Source organism: Urtica dioica, chromosome 4 (genome assembly GCF_054948205.1).
Source record: "Urtica dioica subsp. dioica isolate 48M chromosome 4, U.dioica_male_clone48M_v1_H2, whole genome shotgun sequence".
In the NCBI taxonomy this organism is placed as follows: domain Eukaryota; kingdom Viridiplantae; phylum Streptophyta; class Magnoliopsida; order Rosales; family Urticaceae; genus Urtica; species Urtica dioica.
In genome coordinates this window covers 27,596,901-27,619,688 of record NC_142759.1, presented here as the reverse complement: position 1 = coordinate 27,619,688, position 22,788 = coordinate 27,596,901, and the positions used below count along the sequence as shown (strand labels likewise).

The following is a 22,788-nucleotide window of genomic DNA, read 5'->3' as shown; positions in this document are numbered from 1 at the left end:
GTCCTGAAGTGGAGGGGACGAGGGAGTGTGACTCTCGTCGTTGAGATACTCCTCCTCGCCTTGCGCTCGGGAGCGCAGGAAGTATTTCTTCACCGCGGTTGCGTTTTCGGGGTTATTCACGCCCTCAGAACGAACGGGTGGTTGACCACTCATGTCTTTCTCGAGTCGAGAAGAAAGGGGTCGAGCTGTAGAAGGGATTTCAGGCTGTGTAAATCGGGAACCGCCCTTCTTCCAGCGCCAAAATATTGTCGCACGAAAAAGAACAACGATTAGATACCTCGGGCGGTTCGATCCAAGGCCGGACCAAGTGACCGCGCCCGGGCCAAAAGTGGGAGCTCGTAGACCGAGCTGCACCCTCCATCCCTGAGGTGTGTTTTGGGGGGTGTGACCGTGCCAAAGGTTGGCTGCCTATGTACCCTTTAGTCGGGATCAGGTCAGAACGTAGTTCAATTTGTTTACTGAGGGCTATCTTGGGCTCGGAGGCTTGAGAATCCAAGGCTTTAGAGTAGGACCCGGCTCGTAACTTCTAGTAAAGACTTTAGAGGGGTCGCTTGCCTCGTAGCTCAGAGTTCTAGCTCAATGGCCAAGAAGCTAGAGAGCAGTGTGTACTGCGGAGGCTCGGGTCGCAGAAAAGGAGCGCGCTCCCTCTCGTGGAGGGGAGTCCTTGTATTTCTGAGCCGAGGGAGGACGAGCGCGCGCTCATGGAATGTCACAAGAGCACGAGAGAGAGAGTTCTCAAGAGAGGAGAAGTGTTGTTGGAATGAAAGTTGTGCGTCTGAATCAGCGTGTGTTTTCCCTCCCCTAGGGGGGGGGGGTATTTATAGTATTTGGATGAGGCCTTGGGCCGGCCCCTTGAGGCCCATCGCGTGGCCGGGAGCGGGGCGCACGAGGCATCACGTCCAGGAGGGCGTAGGGCGCGCGGGACGTGTCGCCTGGACGGGCGCGGGGCGCACCGGGCGCGGGACTTGGCCGGGCGCGGCGTGCCCGGCAGCAGGCATGCCCGACCGAGGCGTTGGGATTGCTCGACCGGGGCGGCAAGGACGCTCAGCCAGGGCAGCAGGGCCACCCGGCCGAGGCGGCAGGGACACCTGGCCGAGGCAGCAGGGGCACTCGACCGGGGCAGCAGGGATGCTCGGCCGGGGCGGCAGGGGCATCCGGCCGAGGCGGGAGGGACACCCGGCCGAGGCAGCAGGGGCGCTCGACCAGGGCAGCAGGAGCGCCCGGCCGAGGCACCAAGGGCGCTCGGCCGGTGCAACAGGAGCGCCCGAACGAGGCAGCAGGGGCGCTCGGCCGGGGTGCCGGGGCGTGCGCGGGCCGGGAGGCCGGGGCGCGCGGGAGCGTGCGTGGGCCGGGAGGCCGGGGCGCGCGGGAGCATGCGTGGGCCGGGAGGCCGGGGCGCAGGGGCGCGCGCGGGCCGGGACGGCCGGGGCGCGGGAGCAGGCGCTGGCCGGGACGGCCGGGTCGCGGGAGCGCGCGCGGGCCAGGAGGCCGGGGCGCGGGAGCGCGCGCGGGCCGGGACGGCCGGGGCGCGGGGACGCGCGCGGGCCGGGACGGCAGGGGCGCAGGGTGCGCGCGAGCCAGGGCGGGGGTGCAGGAGCGCGCGCGGGCCGGGTCGCGGGAGCACGCGCGGGTCGGGAGGCCGGGGCGCGGGAGCGGGTGCGGGCCGGGACGGCCGGGGCGCGGGGGCGCAGTGTGCGCGCGAGCCAAGCGCGCTAGGGCACGCTGAGGCCCATTGGGCCGGGGCCTCAGGGCCGGGGGCGCAAGTGCACGTGTGCCGGCCGTGCCGGGCCGTGGGTGCGTCAGGGCGCTCGGGCCTGGTGGGCCGGGGCCCGTTGGGCTTCCGGCCGACCTTGAATCGTTTTTGAATTTCTAGTGTCCCGAAAACGACCGGTAACAGAGAATACGTAAGCTATGAAATGGCATGTCTAATTTCAGGATTGAGATAAGCGTGATGCAATTCATACGTAGTGACTTTGAGACATAAGAGGTTAAATGGTTTGCGCTCATCTTGTCTCTAGAAGTGCACTGATCAATTCAGTACCTTCAGAAGACCCCTAGAAGGAATATAGAGTCTCAAACTCTCAATGTCCCATAACCAGACATCATAGATTTTCCTAACAATCGTATTGAGATCAATAGTCCTTTGATCCTTAGGTTGCGAATATATTGTTTTAAGCAAACCATGAAGAGTTTGTTCATGCAAATCTACATTTGTCTCTTCATATGCTGTTAGGTTTGTTACTGGACTAAAGACTAAGGTTTTATCATAAAGCTTCATACAAGGAAGAATGAATGAACGTTTCAACTTTTATTAATAAATACGCAATTACAAGCAAGAGTCTTCGTCATAATTTATTACATCAAATGTACATAAGTAAAAACTACAACTCTTCTTGTGGGCACCATTGATAACACATACACCAGACCTTATATCTTTTAAAGATCATAAGTCTACCTATTCTCGGTGTATGACCCTTTTGGTGCTAAAACAAGTTCCACCTAAGCATGTATTACTCTTTCACCACTAAACCACTAACCATAGTGTGAATTATTGAATCATGTTTGTTAAGAACTTCTATTGACTTATTTCAATTACTTGGTTATTTATAGTTTGCCTTAACATTCGCGTTCATATCCAATATACACGGGACTTTAAGGAATTACTATATTTAATAACTAAGTGTCTCTTTATTTCTTGAAACCTTAGTGCTTAACACTTTGACGTTTCTCAAAAATTTACTTTTGTCAAAGAATCTGATTAATTAGATCTTTTAATAGCCTCGACTATCGAGCTCACTCCTTATATTGAATAAGTATGTGTTGTCGCACGAAAATGAACAACTATTAAAAACCTCGGGCGGTTCGATCCAACGCTGGACCAAGTGATCGCACCCGGGCCAAGAGTGTGAACTCGATAGTCTCGAGCTAGGGTTTCTCCGATCAACCCGCCTCTCGGGAGAGGAAACGGGTGAGGAGGAGGAGTGACCGTGCCTTGGGTGTCGGCTGCCTACGTACCCGTATGTGGGATCAGGTCATAACGTAGTTCAAGCGTGTGTGACGCAGTATGAGGCACGGAGCCTTGGTGGAGAAGCGCACTCGACGAAGGAGATGGGGCGCGAGGAGTCCTCGGCAGCGTCTCAGAACCTCGGAGATCGCGTACGCGTCTAGCGTGTTAGACGCGCGAGGGGAACTCTAGTCGAGAACCTTAGAGGCGTGCTTGAGCACCGGAGAACGTTCGGTCAGAGGGAGCAACGTCCGGGAAGTCCCCGTGAGTGCTTCGGAACCTCTGAGAACGGGGGAGAGAGAAGAGAGACTGCTTCAGGCCAAAAATGGCATCAAGAGAAGCAGAGAAGAGTAAGAAATCGAGCGTGTCGATAGGAGATGAAGAGATCGATTTCCCCTCAGTGGGAGGGGGTTTATATAGGTGTTTGAGGACCCCAAAGAGGTCCTTTGGCATCCATGTGGGACTAGGAACGCGCGCGACATCAATTGGAGGCGCACGGAGCTCGCGGCGCACAAAGTGCGGCGCACAACGCGCGGCGCACGGCGCAGGGGGCGCGATGCGCGGCGCTGGATGTGCGGCGCGGGGTGCACGGCGCGCGGTCTGCCTGGCGTGGCGCGCGTTCTTCTCGGCGCGGCGCGCAGCTTGCTGTGCCTAACTGGCCGGCGCGACGTGCTACGCGGCGGTTTCGCCGAGGGGCGCGTGGTGCATGGTCCGTCTTGTCGGCATCTTGAGTGGGCCTTAGGGGTCTTCGGATACAACGCTTGCCATGCGAAATATGAAGGTCTCTTCTTGATGAGAGTGACTCAACTCGAGGCTAGACTCGAGGAGACTGACTCAAGGCTTGACTCGAGGAGCGAAGCTCGACTCGAGGAGACTGACTCAAGGCTCGACTCGAGGAGCGAAGCTCGACTCGAGGAGACTGACCCAAGGCTCGACTCAAGGAGCGAAGCTCGACTCGAGGAGACTGAATCAAGTCTCAACTCGAGGAGCGAAGCTCAACTCGGGGAGCCGACTCAAGTCTCAACTCGAGGGGCTAGGCTCGACTCAAGGAGTCAAGAGTTTGGGCGAGGTCTTGAAGACTTGCCGCTCTTCAGGACCTCCGGACTGACCATCGGCCCTTTGAGCGACGTGCCTTCTTGGCGTCTCGGATTTTCCGAAAACGACCGACAACATTAGCCCCCCAAGTTCATTGCTCGGGAGGCCCCGTGCGGTGAACTTTTAGTTGTTTTCGCCGGGTGTTTGAGGAAAATAGACTTCCCAGAGCTTCATTGTTGCGAAGCCTTTGTGATTATAAAGAATATTCTCACAATTGCTAGTGCTCTCTCTCTCGACACGAGTGTGTGATCGACACGTGGAGGAGGATCCAAGCGGATATGAGACGTAGCTCGACGTGGGCGAGGCAGACGTATTTGCGTCCGTCGCTCTAGCCCCGGAGCATAGGGGACATGCATGGGCAAGCGGGGCACGCATTTGTGTAGAGGCGGCCCGGCGTGTCACGGCTTGTTGATCTTTTGGTGAAGTCACGCCCAAGTCTTTCTTCGATGGAGCTTTGTTTTGACGATATCATCATCCCGGAGTCCATGGGACTTGACGGTGACTAGCAGGGCGAAGATTGTGTAATCGTGACCTATTGGGGGAAGATCATGGCGTCCATCTCGGCAAGCTTGGAAGGTGACTGCACTTTTGCGTTCCGCAATGGCGTGCTCATTCCGAGGTCCCGGAGACGGAGGCTGATGATGTGGGCCGATGCTCTGAGAAGACGGAGTGGTACCTGGCGGAAGGCTCTGCCGCACCGGAGGGCTTCGACTGCTCGGGGGTCAACACTCAAAGTTTGACCGCGCACCAAGCATAAGTCGGTCTCACGGGGCATCCGCCATCCCAGCCCTGGCGATGCTTCTCCGTATGCGCTCGGGAGATCGGCTCTTATTCCCCAGACGTGAGTGCGGGTCTCTGCTTTGGCAAACCTGTTCTTCGCGTCGCTCCAGGTGCTTGCTCGAGGAGCGGGACTTGACTCGAGGAGACTGACTCAAGGCTCGATTCGAGGAGCGAAGCTCGACTCGAGGAGACTAACTCAAGGCTCGACTCGAGGAGCGAAGCTCAACTCGGGGAGCCGACGCAAGTCTCAACTCAAGGGGCTAGGCTCGACTCGGGGAGCCGACTCAAGTCTCAATTCGAGGGGCTAGGCTCGACTCAAGGAGATTGGTTGGACTTTAAGGAATATGACTCTACTCGAGGAGCGATGCTCGACTCGAGGAGTATGACTCGATTCGAGGAGCAAGACTCAACTCGGGGAGAATGACTTGATGAGTGATGCTCGACTTGAGGGGGATGACTCGAGGAGAGTGACTCGACTCGAGGAGCATGGCTTGATTTGAGGAGGGTGACTCGACTCGAGGCGCGAGGCTCGACTCGAGGAGGCCGTGACTCGACTTGAGGAGCAAGGCTCAACTCAAGGAGAGCGACTCGACTTAAGGAGCGATGCTCAACTCGGGGAGAATGATTTGACTCAAGGAGCAAGACTCGACTCAAGGAGAGCGACTCGACTTTGAGGAGCGATGCTCGACTTGAGGAGAATGACTCGACTCGAGGGGCAAGGCTCGACCCAAGGAGGGCGACTCGACTTAAGGGGCGATGCTCGACTTGAGGAGACTGACTCGGTGAGAGTGACTCAACTCGAGGAGCAAGGCTCAGCTCGAGGATAATGACTTGATTCAAACAGCAAGGCTTGACTTAAGGAGAGCGTGCCTCGACTCGAGGAGCGAAGCTTAACTCGAGGAGAATGACTCGACTCGAGGAGCGCGTCTCGACTCAAGGAGACTGACTCGTTTCAAGGAGCGAGATTCGACTCGAGGAGAATGACTCGACTCGAGGAGGTTCTACATGACCTCATTTGTCGCCTGGGACTCTTCCAGGAGGAGCTTGCTCGAGTGAAGTCTCAGCTAGCTCAGGCCGAGCGAGGTTCTCGCTCAGAGGCGGAGTTTGCGAGTTTTTACGAGAAGCTTTGATTAGCTCGCACGGAATGGAGAGTCTCCCAAGGTGGGTGTGATCGTGCTCAGTCGGCGGTGGCGGAGATAGCTTGAACTGTGCCTAGTGTGGCGGTTCAGGTGCGCCTTATGGCGGCTTCTAGTGCGTTGCGATTAGTCATCGTACGCAGCGCCTTGTGGTGACTCAGAGCGCGTTGTTAGGGACGGCTTTGTGCGTTGTTTTAGGCATCGTAGGCACGTCGTAAGGGATGGCCTAGATGCGGCATGTAGGCTACTTAGGTGCGTCGCGAGGGATGACTTGGTTGCGCCATGTGGGCGTCTTAAGTGCGCCATGTAGGCGTCTTAGGTGCGTCGCGAGGGACGACTTGGTTGCGCCATGTGGGCGTCTTAAGTGCGCCATGTAGGCGTCTTAGGTGCGTCATGTAGGCGTCTTAGGTGCGTCGCGAGGGACGACTTGGTTGCGCCATGTAGGCGTCTTAGGTGCGCCATGTAGGCGTCTTAGGTGCGTCGCGAGGGACGACTTGGTTGCGCCATGTAGGCGTCTTACGTGCGCCATGTAGGCGTCTTAGGTGCGTCACGAGTGACGGCTTGGTTGCGCCATGTAGGCGTCTTAGGTGCGTCACGAGTGACGGCTTGGTTGCGCCATGTAGGCGTCTTACGTGCGCCATGTAGGCGTCTTAAGTGCGCCATGTAGGCGTCTTAGCCTGCATCTCTGGGATGGCTTATGGCGCGCCACGGAAGCGTCTTAGCCTGCATCTCTGGGATGGCTTGTGGCGCGCCGCGGAGGCGTCTTAGCCTGCATCTCTAGGATGGCTTGTGGCGCGCTGCGGAGGCGTCTTAGCCGGCATCTCTGGGATGGCTTATGGCGCGCCGCGGAGGCGTCTTTAGCCTGCATCTATGGGATGGCTTATGGCGCGCCGCGGAGGCGTCTTAGCCGGCATCTCTGGGATGGCTTATGGCGCGCCGCGGAGACGTCTTTAGCCTGCATCTCTGGGATGGCTTATGGCGCGCCGCAGAGGCGTCTTAGCCTGCATCTCTGGGATGGCTTGTGGCGCGCCGCGGAGGCGTCTTAGCTGACATCTCTGGGATGGCTTATGGCGCGCCGCGGAGGCGTCTTACGTGGACGCTTGTTCCCATTTTATGTTTGGGTGTCTTGTTTTGGTGGAGCGTGCTTTCTTTTTGTGGAGCGTACTTTCTTGAGGATTTTGAGCGTACTTACCATTGCCTATGTCACTAGCCCCCCGAGTTTTGGGTTTATAAGTGTAATCTTTGATGATTGAAAATCTTTGATAAAGTGGATTTTGAAAGAAAAACCTCGAACTTTATTAATATCGCAAAAATTTGAAATCCTAAAACGTTGGCTCGTAGGCCTTATTGAATGTTTAGAAAGCAAAGAAATAAAATGGGGGGGAGCGCTGGCTAGTGGTAGTACTCTCTCAAGTGTTCCGCATTCCGCAGGCGATAGATCGGTATCTCATCCATGCATAACTTGGTAGACTTTGTGGGGTCCCTCCCTGTTTCGGGTGAGGACGCCGGCGCCTTGCACTTGGGTGTCATGCAGGTGTCTTCATGGACTTCGCGGAGGACCTTGGTCGACTCGACGCTATCTCTGAGTTGGGAGATCGTGTTAACCGTCTTTCTAGCGATCTTTCCATCGATTCCCTGGATGTATCATACTTTGGCTTGGGATTGGTCTCCACCCATGATGCCGATTCCATCCTCAGTTGGGAACTTCACCAGTAGGTGGTATGTTGAAGTAATAGCCCTTAGTCGGTTCAGCGTGGGTCGCCCAATGATTACATTGTAGGGCGACTCTTGATCGACCACTAGGAATGGGACCATGTGAACAACTTCAATGCCTCCGGGAGTTCCGAAGGTGACCGGCAAATCGATGATGCCTTCGGTCATGATTCTCTCCCCAGTGAACCCGAATAGAGGCGTTTGGGTCGGAGTTGGGCGTAGCCCCCCGAGCTTCATGCGCTCTAGGGTGGACTTGAAAATTATGTCGGCAGCGCTGCCGTTGTCGATGAGAACTCTTTTCACCAAGTTATTAGCCACTTGGTCTTTGAGCACAATCGCGTCATTGTGTGGATGCACAACTCGCTTGGCCTCTTTGTTGGTGAAATGCATCGTCTCGTGAGGCACGGACGGAGGTTCTTCATACGTAAGGTTGACGTGCATAGCAGCGTCTTCTTGAGCCACGGCCCTTAGGAATTTTTTGCGTTGCCGGGCTGAATCTCCATCTTGTGGGCCACCCAGTATGGTGGTTACAACGTGGAGTTGCGGATTAGCGTCAGCAGTAGCTGTGGTTCGGTCAGCAGAAGCGGCTGTTCCTCCTCCCTTGCCGGACTGTGGTCTGTTTGAGGTGGGGCCCGCAGCGCTAATCATGCGTAACACGAACTCTTTTAGCTCACCCCGTTGGATCAATACCTCGATCTGCCTTTTAAGACTGTAGCATTCGGAGGTCAAGTTACCGTATTCCTGATGGAACTCACAATATTTAGATCTACCGCGAGTCGCGGGATTTTTTCTTATTGGAGCCGGGGGAGTGAACTTGTCACGTGCCAAAGCCAGGATCCGCTCTGGCGGCGTATTCAGCGGCGTGAACGACGAGTAGCCCTTAAAGTCTTCCGCAAGTCGCGGCTTTCGGGGCATCAGAGGTCGGCTATTAGAAGTCTGACCCCTTCTGTTTCGTCTTTTACGGGAGTTGCCTTGCTCATTGCTAGGCTCGTCTCGGCGGTGAGGGCTTTGATTATTGCCCTTGCGACCATCGAGGTAATCTTCGACTCCCATGAAGGTCTTGGCTCGAGTCATCAACTCGGCCATGGTAGAAGGGACACGGCCGACGATGGAGTTAAGGAAGTCACTTGTGCGCAAGCCTTCAATGATGGCAGTGATTGCGTCTTTGTCGTCGAAGCGGTCGACCTTATTCGATTCTTCAGTGAATCGGGCGAGGTATCGTCTAAGAGACTCGCCATCCTCTTGCCTGATTGACCACAGGTACATCTTGGTCTTCTTTTGGACCATAGATGTAGCGAATCGTGCTAGGAACATGTCCTTCAGGTCTTTGAACGAGTGGATGCTTCCCGGCCTTAAGTTCTCGAACCACTCGAAGCCGGGTCCGGCGAGGGTAAGACTAAAAGCTTGGCACATGGCGCCGGGAGAGACACCCTGCATTGTCATCCAGGTTTCATAGTGCTGGATATGGTAAGCAGGATCTGCCTTTCCATCATATGGAGCAAGGTTCGGGAGTTTGAAATTTCCCGTGCATACCTCGGCCAATATCTGAGCCGTGAAAGGCGAGGACTTCTCCTCAACGACCCCATAGGCACTTCCGCCTATTCCGTGTTCTCGGAGATCTCGTACTTCATTTCGAAGATTGTGGATCATTGTGATCACATCGAGACCGGTAGTCGGAGTAACTCCCTGTTCGGGAGGAGTCACCTGTCGTCTTTCATTTGACCCTTGACCCGTGCGGCGGTTCCCGTTAGTTGGGACTGCTACGGGGATGTTTGGCCGAGAGCTTAGTCGCTCTCTTAAGTCATCGCCACGCTCAATGTGTTGGGCGGTGAGGTGATCCCTAAGATCAGGGCTGGTCGTACGGAGGCGCAGGCTTCGTCTGCGGCGGCGCGCTCTCCGCGTGCCCTGACTCTCCGTAACATTCTCCCTTTGACCTAGTCGGTCGAGGGCCGAACGTCGGGAACTTCCCTCTTGAGAAGCAGTCGGCGCGTCGCCTGTCCGGGGTAGGGGATTTGAAGGACCGGCTTCAAACACGGCGGGGTGTTCCCCGTCCTTCGTGAGAGAAGTCTTGGTATTCTCCGAATCGCCAGTACCCTTGTAATCAGGGTCGCGGCCACGGCTTTCCTCGTTGAGGTTCTCAGGATCCCCATTGGGGGTCATTGTGTTATGCGCGGGTTGCTTCGCAGCCAGTCGGCTGTGGTACCTCGCGTTCTTCGCCTTTAGTTGGCGGATATTCTCCTCCAACTCCATGATGCGGTCGTCCCTGCTATCAGGAGATGGAGATGGTGAGCGGGTCGAGCTCTCTTCATGGAGCGACTCTTCGTCACCATGCGCTCGGGAGCGCAAGAAATATTTTTTGGTCCCAGTGACGTTATCGGGGTTGTTAACGCCCTCAGAACGTACGGGTGGCTGACTACTCATCTTTTCTCAAGTTCGAGAAGGTTGAGTTTGTAGAAGAAAAGAAGAAGATGAACAAAAGGGATTTCGGGCTGAACAGGTCGGGAAGTCCCCTCCTTCTAGCGCCAAAATGTTGTCGCACGAAAATGAACAACTATTAAAAACCTCTAGCGGTTCGATCCAAGGCCGGACCAAGTGATCGCACCCGGGCCAAGAGTGTGAACTCGATAGTCTCGAGCTAGGGTTTCTCCGATCAACCCGCCTCTCGGGAGAGGAAAGGGGTGAGGAGGAGGAGTGACCGTGCCTTGGGTGTCGGCTGCCTATGTACCCATGTATGGGATCAGGTCATAACGTAGTTCAAGCGTGTGTGACGCAGTATGAGGCGCGGAGCCTTGGTGGAGAAGCGCACTCGACGAAGGAGACGGGGCGCGAGGAGTCCTCGGCAGCGTCTCAGAACCTCGGAGATCGCGTACGCGTCTAGCGTGTTAGACGCGCGAGGGGAACTCTAGTCGAGAACCTTAGGGGCGTGCTTGAGCACCGGAGAACGTTCGGTCAGAGGGAGCGACATCCGGGAAGTCCCCGTGAGTGCTTCGGAACCTCTGAGAACGGGGGAGAGAGAAGAGAGACTGCTTCAGGCCAAAAATGGCATCAAGAGAAGCAGAGAAGAGTAAGAAATCGAGCGTGTCGATAGGAGATGAAGAGATCGATTTCCCCTCAGTGGGAGGGGGTTTATATACGTGTTTGAGGACCCCAAAGAGGTCCTTTGGCGTCCATGTGGGACTAGGAACGCGCGCGGCATCAATTGGAGGCGCACGGAGCGCGCGGCGCACAAAGTGCGGCGAACAACGCGTGGCGCGCGGTGCAGGGGGCACGGCGCGTGGGTCACCAGGCGCGGCGCGGGACGCGCGGCGCGGGGTGCGCGGCGAATGGGGCGCGCGGCGCGGGCGCGTCTTGGCACGGCGCGCGGTCTGCCTGGCGCGGCGCGCGTTCTTCCCGGCGCGGCGCGCGGCTTGCTGTACCTGGCTGGCCGGCGCGACGTGCTACGCGGCTGTTTCGCCGAGGGGTGCGTGGTGCATGGTCCGTCTTGTCGGCATCTTGAGTGGGCCTTAGGGGTCTTTGGATACCACGCTTGCCATGCGAAATATGAAGGTCTCTTCTTGATGAGAGTGACTCAACTCGAGGCTAGACTCGAGGAGACTGACTCAAGGCTTGACTCGAGGAGCGAAGCTCGACTCGAGGAGACTGACTCAAGGCTCGACTCGAGGAGCGAAGCTCTACTCCAGGAGACTGACTCAAGGCTCGACTCGAGGAGCAAAGCTCGACTCGAGGAGAATGAATCAAGTCTCAACTCGAGGAGCGAAGCTCAACTCGGGGAGCCGACTCACGTCTCAACTCGAGGGGCTAGGCTCGACTCAAGGAGTCAAGAGTTTGGGCGAGGTCTTGAAGACTTGCCGCTCTTCAGGACCTCCGGCCTGACCATCGGCCCTTTGAGCGACGTGCCTTCTTGGCGTCTCGGATTTTCTGAAAACGACCGACAACAGTATGTGTGAGACAAAATGGAATGAGCTTGTCGTTTCCAAACTTTATGCTGAAGAAACTGTTAGCTTAGTCAATTTTCAGTGTGTCACAATTTAGTCAAATAGCAACAGGTAATGACTTTATTTATGACAATTATTTTGGCGATTCATTAATCGATCATTTTCAAAATATCGATTATTTCACTAACTATCATATTCGTTCAGCAATTGGATCAACTTTTCATATTTCAAAAGGTTTTAGTAGTTCAACTACTATGATCCATGTCATAAGTTTTCAGAACCTAATCCAATCAATTTGTACTGTTCATCTTCCAGTTGGAAGACCCCAATGATCTTGTTTGTAGTATTATATAGAAGATTGAAATTGTTGCCAATGACTCTTCTAAAGGGTTCACTCTCTTTTATACCATTCAGCTACTTAAAGCATGAACATATTCATTAATATATTTATAGATCCATATCTATCCATTAAGCTAATAGCTTAACTGGCAGATCTACTAAATTGGGTATATGACAATTGCTTAGTTAGTTTTGATCTTATGTGATGATTCACGATCAATTACTTTCTTCTTAAAGAAAGATGTAGTTGATGGTTATGACAAGGATCCACGCAAGGATGCTTCCACCAGTGTATTGATTTTTAATGGTCAGTTTATCATTTATCATTCCATTCGAATTATCGAATCATGTGTAAGGTAATTAATTACCCTCCCACTCAAATTATTGAATAATAGCAGTTTACTCCAATTAAGGATGGCATTGTTAATATTGGCTCGAATCCTGTTAAGGATGTTGCTATTATGTTATTGATCATTCGAAGCCGCATTCTTGTTAAGGATTCCTCTTTTGATCAACAGTGGCTAGGTTTCATTCAAGGATGCTCCCACTCAATAATTCCATTTCTCATAGTGGCTAAGTTCCATATAAGGATGTTCCCACTTTTGATAATTCGATACTAGTGGGTAGAATCCATTACTGGATGCTCCCACTTAATCATTGAATAAGAGCAGCTAGGTTCCATCTTAGGATGCTCCCACTCTTTCAATTCAAATGGCAAGGTTCCAATAAAGGACGCTTCCATTTATTAATCAATAGTGGGAAGGTTCTATTAAGGATGCTCTCACTCAATTATATCATCAACACTAACTTTTATTTTTTGTCTCCATATTACCCCTTATTCGCACAATCCATTGTCGATATAAGGTAACATTTATTTATACGCAGCCATTGCTCTAAATTGTTCTTCACATTCAAACATATTTAATAACAAGAAATAAAGATAACAATAAAGCTAACTAAATTTCTAACAGAGATTTACAACATAGAAAATTATGAAACCATTGTGTTTATGAACGGAAACTCATATCCTTCATATTTCTAGTACATGAACGGTAACTTATAACCCTCACATTTTATATCATTAAGACCAGACATTCATGGATATCATAATATCATAAAGGCATTCAAGGCAAGGCATTCAATAAATAAGGAGAGAAATATTTAATGAAGCACCCATGTGCTTATAAATCATGTAATTGAACAAAAAGAAAAAAAAAAGATTCATCGTATCCGAAATAACCTCAAATAAAAGGTTACAATCTAGAAAAGTGGATAATTATTATGACACATCCTCATGTTAAAAAATAAATATAAATCCAACAATGAAAATAATTAAATAAGCAAAATATTAAATCTTCTAACGGAGCATGAGCTTCTCTAGAATTCGGGCTTGAATTCGACATTGTTCACCAAGCTCATCGACACTTTCGTGCTCCATCAGATCTACTCTACAACATGAAAATAAGTATGCTCATGATTAATGATCCTCAAAACATTTTTAGGATATCTTTAATCATGAATTTTAAGGTTACATACCAGCATTCTTCTTGTTGTTTTCAAGCTCGGCCAAGTATAAAGGACAATGCCGTTTTCAATGGCCTTCAGTGTTGCAGTGGTGGCATTTACTAACGCTATCTTGCTTCTTTTCTTTCCCCTTTCCGTTCCTCTTGAACTTCTTCCCTCCTCTCTTAGCAAGAGTCTTCCCCTTAGAAGAGCTAGGGCATGCCTTAGATGACTCAACACCAGAAGAGGATTTCTTCTTGGTTTTGGGCGAGGAACTCTTGTCAGCATAGTTTGCCGACCATTTGTTCCGCCCAGGTCGAGTGATAGACTCGAAAGTCTATAGCTCATTCAACAGCTGAGACAGTCCATAGTCCAACTTATTCAAAATATAGTTGGACGTGAACTGTATGAAGTCACTCGAAAGGGAGTTCAGTATGATTCCCACCTGAGTGATCTCATCTATGTGTGCCCCATGGAGCTCAGCTTCGGTAAAGTAGTTAGTAATTTTCATGACGTGGTCTCTTACCGGAGTTCCCTGAATCATCCTAGTGCTAGTGCACTTACGGGTGAGTTCAATACGGGCTTGCTCGCTCTTCATCCCAAACATTTGTTGCAGTGCGTCAAGGATCTCCACAGCCGTCTCTTTCCCTTCCATCTTCGTTCGAAACACATCCGATATGCTTGCGAGCATGTAGGCCACAGCTTTGTTATTGGCCGTGATCCACTTGTCATAATCCTCTTTTAGGTTTCTAGAGGCATTAGGACCAGGAAGCAGACGTCTCTCTTCAGTGAGGATAAAGCAAATGCTTTCACTCACCAGCACAATGTTCAGGTTCGACTTCCACTTAGGGAAGTTTTCACCAGTAAGTACGTCTTTCGATAACAAGGCCATAATAGGGTTTGACATGATTACTAAATATATAAAAGAACTTCTATTAGCAATATGAAAAGAAACAACTATCTAACAAGTTTAGGAAATAAAAACATAATGCAAACAAGCACGGGATAAAAAACCAAGATAAAAGAACCCAGTTTTTATATTCCATGGTAAACCACCAATAGCCACAGTCTGTCCCACTATGGTGGCGTAACGAAGTGCACCTAGTGAAAATGAGTACCATCTCAGAATAGTGAGCAATCATGGTTCATCACTAGTACAAAATAGACCTTTGGGTGCGACTTTTTTCGCACCCAAAAGTCAATTTTCGCACCCAAAGATATCTTTAGGTGCGACTTTGGGTGCGACATTTCCGCACCCGAAAGTTCGCACCTAAAAGTCTTGGGTGCGAAAAGTCGCACCCAAAAGTCTTGACTTTCGGGTGCGACATTTAGGTGCGACTTTCCGCACCTAAAGTCGCACCTAAAATGTCACCAAAATCCGTGGAAAAGACGGGTAAAAGAGCATTGGGTGCGACAAAGTCGCACCCGATAGTCAAAAGTCGCACCTGATAGTCAGTTTTGGGGGAAAAAAATAGTGCTTTAGACGTCGCTCTATTATAAAGTGACTTTAAATCTTTGAAAAATATAATTGTTAACTGTGATTTAGTTGTCATCTGATTTGAAAGTGACTTTGATTCTTAATTTATTTATAAAATAAAATGCAATTAAATTACATTACTTGATTTAATTTAATGAAACCTGTTATAAGCAATTAAGCAATTAAAAATAAAAGGCTGAATGAAACTTGTTACATTGAATTGCTTGATTAAAAAATAAAAATTATATCTAAATGGTCCATAATACACATAATACACAGAATGAAAAATAAAAATTATACCTAAATATTATAGTTAGTGCAACCAACACCCTATATCTAACAAAACCGCTCCATTGAACAAGAACATCATTGTCCTTCATCGTCTCCCGAACAATATTTCCATTTTCGTCTTCAACTATGAGAACCTCTTCAGGTTTAGCCATGCGACAAATCATGAGCATTCTTAGCTTTGACATTGGTTCAGCATACAGTAGCCGTCTCTTCTGCTGAAGTTGGTTCCCAAGACCATCGGTCATTCCAGGAAGCGGCATATGCTTTCTCAACACAAACAGAAGATTGAGTTAAGTAACTCTGCCTACGCTATAAAAAACTAATGAAAAGTAATCTAGCACCAAAATCCATCTTAACCACAGCAAACGGAAACCACAATATCCTAATTCATCAATTTATAAAATTCACATCATACTTTCACCAAACACCATTTAATACTATCTGAAATTATTGTTCGATGCAAGCGATATTATTACCGAAATTGCGTTAATTGCCCGAATGCAGAAACTGTGAGTGAGTTTGGCAAATAAAAGCAGCAGGAAGAAATGTCCACATTAAACAAAAGAAATAGAACATCAAACCATGTAAGTTTTTTTTACACAAAACTAAGCTAGTTAATATATAGTGAAAAAAAAGTAAGGAAACAAGTTTGAGAAATTAGTTAAGTTTTTCGAGGCAAAACAATCCTGATGAGCATAGTAACGAGCTGAATGAAACAATCCTGTGAATCAGCATGTGAACATATTGGGTTAAAATACATCACCTACCACGTATTCGCAAAAAAACAGACAGCCCATCAGAAGCATCATGTTAGATTTTGCATTCTACAGACTTGCTTTCGTCTTAAGCAAATGGTGAATACCAAACCTGAGAGTTTTTCTATAAATTTTTTTTTGAAAAAAAAAACAAAGAGAGGAAAACCAAATAGGACAGAACCTTGAAAGACAAAGAAGTTGAAAACCTAATCCGTTTTGTCCATTATTTGTTCTGCTGTGTCACCTAATTATTTTTTTTTTAAAACAAGAATCTTATATTAACAGGCTGAACGCCAATTTACAAACTGTGTCACCTAATTATAACTAGATGAAGTAATGCACCAGTGATTCAAAAGTTATGAAGCTCGGAGCTGGTGCTGGTAATGATGTTGTGTTGAGGTAAGCACGGATGAAAGCTGGCAAGAAACTTTATTTTATCAACATTTTTTGTCGCCGCTGGTCGGAGAACAGTTGCTCCGATCCCATATCGAGAAAAATCGTTCGTTGAACAATTAAGATTATTATTATTGATGAATGTGGTACTCTAATATATTCTAATTTTCTAGCCTATACAAAAAAAATATATATATATATTATATATATACGAAGAAAGAAAAAAAAATATACCAAGGTAAGGTTGTAGCCCATATTTGAGAGCGAGTTCTGAAATTTAAATAACTTTGTGCCAATCCAAAAAAAAAAAAAAAAAAATCCCCAGACCAGTCATGCCTATAAGAACATTTCAAAAGAGTGCAAACTATACACTGAAACTATCCTAAATATACGAACTCCATTACATTATAGCTTAAGGGATAGTGCTCGTTGCTGCCACAGAGTACTTCCATAGCTTCATTAAAACTTGGTTCGATCCTAAACCTACCACGATCACTAACTACCAAACTCATCCGAATTGTCAAATTCAGCAGTTTTGGTCTAGCATCATATAAACAATGAAAAAATAACGAGCTCATAACATCAACATAAATTGATCACTTAATCACAAGAGGCAACGTGTTTTACCTGCATTCTTCGTCAGAAGTGTCACTCAGAGCCAAAAACCCTTTCTTCGGCGAAGAAGGGACGTCCGTGGACAAACTCACAGCTGAATCTAAATCGGGCACAACAATGGCGATGTGTCCTCTGTTGGCTTCGTCCAAAGCCGTCGAACTGCTCTGCGTCTCGAGATCGTCTTTTCGTTCTTCTCCGCCATTAGCCAATAGACTCGATGCCCATTCGTTCAATCCCTATTCCATAGTTTGTTACAACAGGCCTAGTTTGAAGATTAACTCACAAATGAACAAGACAACAGCATTTCTAGCTTAAAGACATCATAAAGCTTTAGCCATTACTTACCGCTCGAGACGAAATTGCCTGAGCAATCTTTATATATGCCTGCAGTTACAAGCATTGAAACTTCAAGATTAGAATAACTAATACATATAATTCAACACCACATACACATACTTCAGCGATGAGCAGCGGTCGGCTCCTGAAAACGGCGGCGATTTTTGCGGCGTCGTAGCCGGCGAGAGAGTCGGTCTCCGACGCGCCGAGGGAGAAGAGGTAGCCGGACTTCTCCGTGAATGAGTCCCCATCGGCACGGAAGGTTCGCGTCCGAAGAGCCGCGCGCAGCGGAAGACGGCGGCGATGGACTAGGGTTCGGGGCCTGGACGGCGGCTCTCTCTCTCTCAATTCTCTCGGTCTCTCTCTCTTTCCCTTTCTCTCTTCTTTTCTTTTCTTCTTTCTTTTTTCCTTTCCCGATTCTTTGGTGAAAACAAATAAGAGGGAATCCCTAAAAAAACAAACAAATAAGAGGGAACAAAATCCCGCTGAATTTTTAGACCAAATGTTTTGGACTTTTGGGTGCGACTTTGTCGCACCCAAAGGTATGTTTTGGACTTTTGGGTGCGACTTTGTCACACCCAAAGACATGATAAACTTTTGGACAAATTAAAAAAATCAGCGAAATTTTTTGTGCGACTTTAGTGACATTTGGGTGCGAAAAGTCGCACCCAAAAGTCATCCGCACCGAAAAACTGTATTTGTTGTAGTGCATGTACATTCATAGCTATGCTCACTAACTACCCAGTTTTATAGGAATCGTTGGCCACATGAGCAACTAAAGGATGGTTCATGCTTGAGTCGACCCAACATTTCGATGAAAGAAGCCTAGCCCAAACGCACTGACTTAGCCAGTATATGCCGTATTCGACCCTCCCACCTATCGCCAGAGACACAACCTTGGTATTGGAATCAAGAAAAGCATGTCCTTAGGAGCAGATTATCATGTCTTAAATAAGATCGCCGATCAAGCAAGGATCCATCATCCTCACGGTGTTGTGCCAATGTTGGAGGCCTAAGACTCAATATACTCTTAGTATTTTAATTTTCCTAGCATTAACATTAATCTAGGTGATCCACTCGAGTTTATTAAATCATATTAAAAACTCAAGAGTGTTTCTAAACTACCCTTAAAAACAATTAAGTTTCGATATAGCTTAGTGATTAGGTTTTCTTGACAACTAGTCTTGTTTAACCTAATAGCATCCCTTCTCGGATGAGCTTCCACTAGGGAGAAAAGACATCGTCTTTTAATAACCTCCCCGCGTAGCCTCTTATCTGCTTGGTGACAAACTGTCACGACCCACGACCTCTCGTCGGCGGCTCACGGGCCGAGACGGTGGGGTTACGTCTCAGATTTCAACATCAATTTATAACAATATATCTCATATCAGCGGAAACAGAATCAAATCAACATAATAACCATAATACTTATATTAAACATAACACGAACATATATAAGTACTATAAGTGGTTATACGAAAACCTGGGTAAATTTTTCGTTGTTTAACTTTAGGAATTAGAGCCTTATAGCGACTTTTATTTATACACAAGCTCCCTAATTTTAAGTATATATACAAGGGATAGTTTGGGGATCATAGTTTACGAAAGGGGTTCAACAAAATATAGATATTATTATAGAAGGATTTGAACCCGGGTGAGTTCCCATTAGCCCAAAGGTCAAGAGATACACGTCTGGTCTTCATGTACGACTTCCTTCTTCACATCGGCGCCTTGCCCTTCTCTACATTACCAAGGGTCATAAAACTATGAGTCGATTGACTCAGTAAGTGGGAGTCTAACCTAGAAAAATAAAAGCGACTAATGCCATGTGATAACATGTGACGTGCAAACAGGCACATAAGAATGCAAGGATGCAAATCTAACAAGTTCTAGAGCATGACTGATGCGCGCATACTCTAACTAATACTTGTCGTCTTTAGGGTTACACACATCCCCCGCTATAACCTTCAGAACGACAAGAAACCAGCCTTAGACTTCGAGCAGCAGTCGTCTGGTGGCCTAAGAGTTTTAACATCTGTCTGGGATCCACTAATGGTACCACTTCATTCGTAGTCGGCGCCACCCCCAGGCCCTCATAGCCCGTCAAGGTCTTCAGGCCTTCATAGCCTGGCAACAAAGTCGGGTACGACTCTTGGTCGACTCCCCGCTCTTCAGGCCTTCATAGCCTGGCAACAAAGTCGGGTACGACTCTTGGTCGACTCCCCGAGATATGAGTACTCAGCGCCATCCCCCAGGCCCTCAAAGCCCGTCAGGGTTCATTTCCTTTTGGTACCATCGACACATCAATTCTTTAGGGTTCGGGAACTCTGTAGCACTCAGAGTACACACCTATGCTACTTACAGGAGAGCGACTCGGGTTAAATCCCGAAAGAATTATCATTTCACTTTTATGCTCGTTAGTGTTTTAAGTTGAAGACTCGGAATAGGACTCCCGGTACTTCTACCCTCGGCTCGAATCCGAGAGTCCAACATGCTCTCTTGTCACCTCAGATCTAGCTAAACTCTATGGTTAGCAGAGGGATCTAACTACATCAAAGTAGCAACGTGGCTGGTTCAAGTTAGCATTTGAACCTATGGGTATAAACCCAACTAAATTTTCCAAAAAGAGTGGCCGAAGCCTTAATCTTTGGTGTTTGTGTCTTTTAAGGCTTTTCCTACTCTTTTATTATTAACACGTAAATGCACGTAAACAGGATTATTCCCTTGGTAAGTAGTTGACTTATGTCTCCACACTGACCTGGGATACTGTGATAGAAGCTCGACGACCTCTGGCGATGTCTTGCTTTTCACGTTCTCTGAGATACTTGACGCTTGTCGAAACGTCTAAAGAACTCGTTTCTGGAGGAATTGAACCCTCCGACGTTCAACCTCTCACTCTCCGGCGTCTCCTCGTGGCCGGCGTGCTTGGTGGCTCGCGGCGGCGCTCGGTCTTAGCTGGATGGCGCGCGCGAGATGGCTGTGAGCTCGTGAGAGGTGGAGCGACGATGGAGATGAGGAAGAAGAAGGAAGGAAGGTGGTGACGAGGGTTGAGCGGCTGAGAAAAAGGCTCGGATGTTGTGTTGCCGAATTTTTTTTTTCTCTGTTTCTTCTTGCAGGAAATTCGCGTGAAGGAGAAGAAGAAGATTCCTTTTATATTTTTTTTTCTTGCGTAGGTTGGTGTGGTTTGGACGACCAAGTGATATACATCACTTAAGATAAGATTTCACTTCTTTGATTGATGACGTGGCCAACCAATCCTTATCCTATTATTCACAAACCAACCTCTTTTCCTTGTTTTCTTTCAAATGGGTCCCTTAAAAACATTACAACCAAGTCCTCTTCATATAATTATTTAATTAAACCCATAACCAAAGGGATTATAATTATATGATTCGAACCCAGAATTTTCTTGTTCGCTCTAAATTAATTAAAATATATTTAAGGTTTCTCGGAATTAATTCTCGTTCTTGAGAATTTATTTCTTAAATTAATTTCCGAAATATTTCCTCGGAAATAATTTATTAGTCGAGATAAACTCGATAATTCCTTTATTCATTCCGAGATTTCTCCTTACCTTAATATATTTTAAATTAACTCGAGAAACTTATACGTCCATCATTCACTCAACAACATAATTGTAACAAACAGAAGCTCGTTTATTTTATTCAAAACCAAGAGTCGAGCGTTACAAAAGATTGTATATTACAATCCCTACCCCTTTAGAAGAGTTTCGTCCTCGAAACTTAGAACAAGGTGGGGTATTTCTTTTGCATTTCGCTCTCAAGCTCCCAAGTAGCTTCTTCTGCGGAGTGTTTCTTTCAGAGTACTTTGACTAGAGTTATAGTCTTATTCCTCAAGACTTTCTCCTTGCGATTTAGGATTGCAACAGCTGGTTCTTAATATCTGATGTCAGTAGAAATTTCAACCTCTTGATCTTGAAGTACATGTGAAGGATCAGACATGTATTTTCGCAACATCGATACGTAAAACACATCATGAAGGTTGGACATAGACGGCGGTAGAGCTAGGCGATACGCTGCCTTGCCTACTCGTTCCAGAATTTCAAAAGGTCCAACATATCTCGGGTTGAGCTTTCCTTTCTTCCCGAATCTCATGACACCACGCATCGGGGAAACTTTCAAAAAGACTTTCTCTCCTGCCTCAAACTCTAAAGGTCTTCTACGCTTATCTGCGTAGCTCTTCTGACGAATTTGTGTTGTCTTCATCCGGGCTTAAATTTTCTTGATCGCTTCGGTGGTCTGCTTGAGCAACTCAGGCCCGATGAACTCGCTCTCACCAACTTCATCCCAATGAACTGGAGAGCGACACTTTCGCCCATAAAGAGCTTCGTAGGGTGCCATCCCAATCGTCGCTTGGTAACTATTATTGTACGAGAACTCTACCAAGGGAAGATAACGACTCCATGAGCCGTGGAATTCCAAAACACACGCTCGGAGCATATCTTGTAACACTTGGATCGTGCGTTCACTTTGGCCGTCGGTTTGGGGATGAAAAGCAGTGCTGAATTTCAGTCGCGTCCCCAAATGTTGTTGTACACTCTTCCAAAATTTGGACGTAAAACGACCATCACGGTCAGAGACGATTGAGCTAGGAACTCCATGTAGACGGACAATCTCTTTGATGTAGAGTTCAACGAGTTTATCCACGGTGTGAGTGGTCTTGATGGGCAGGAAATGAGCAGATTTGGTCAACCTGTCGACAATGACCCAGACTGAGTCATGACCAGCTGTGGTTTTTGGCAAACCTGACACAAAATCCATCGTTATCTGCTCCCACTTCCACTGTGGAATCTCAAGTGGTTGCAGTAGTCCAGCTGGTTTTTGATGCTCTGCCTTAACTTGTTGACAAGTTAGGCACTTCTGAACAAACTCAGCTACATCTCTCTTCATTCCTGGCCACCAATATACCTTTTTCAAGTCTTGATACATCTTTGTCACACCTGGATGTACCGAATAGGGTGTCCCGTGAGCTTCTACCATCAATTGCTTTCTGACTTCCTCGTTGGATGGTACACAAACTCTTCCATTGCACCTTAGAACCTCGTTCTCATCCAACTTGAAGTCACCTTCTTTACCATTTTGAGCCTCAAACATCTTCCCAAGAAGATATTCGTCTGCGTACTGACCATCTTTGATTTGTTCCAGCAACATCGGACGTACGCTGAGAGCAGCTAATCTCCCAGTGATCAACTGAAGTTCTAGCTGCTGAACATCGTCCTTTAGTTGAAGAGATGTTTCAACCAAACTTGCTAAGGACGCTACAGATTTCCGGCTAAGCGCATCTGCGACTTTATTTGCCTTACCAGGATGATAATGTAAATCAAAGTCATAATCATTCAGGAGTTCCATCCAACGTCCTTGGCGCATATTCAACTCCTTCTGAGTGAAGAGATACT

The 22,788-nt window shown here is 48.3% G+C and overlaps 1 protein-coding gene across 1 annotated transcript; it reads right to left on the bottom strand.

The window, feature by feature from the left end:
* Window positions 1-13,359: 13,359 nt before the first annotated feature.
* Window positions 13,360-14,412, bottom strand: LOC149401441 (uncharacterized). Its single transcript, XM_089610718.1, has 2 exons — window positions 14,120-14,412; window positions 13,360-13,450 (listed from the first exon to the last, which is right to left on the bottom strand). The coding sequence occupies exons 1-2, from the start codon at window positions 14,410-14,412 to the stop codon at window positions 13,360-13,362; spliced, it is 384 nt and encodes a 127-aa protein (XP_089466844.1).
* Between the last annotated feature and the right edge of the window lie 8,376 nt (window positions 14,413-22,788).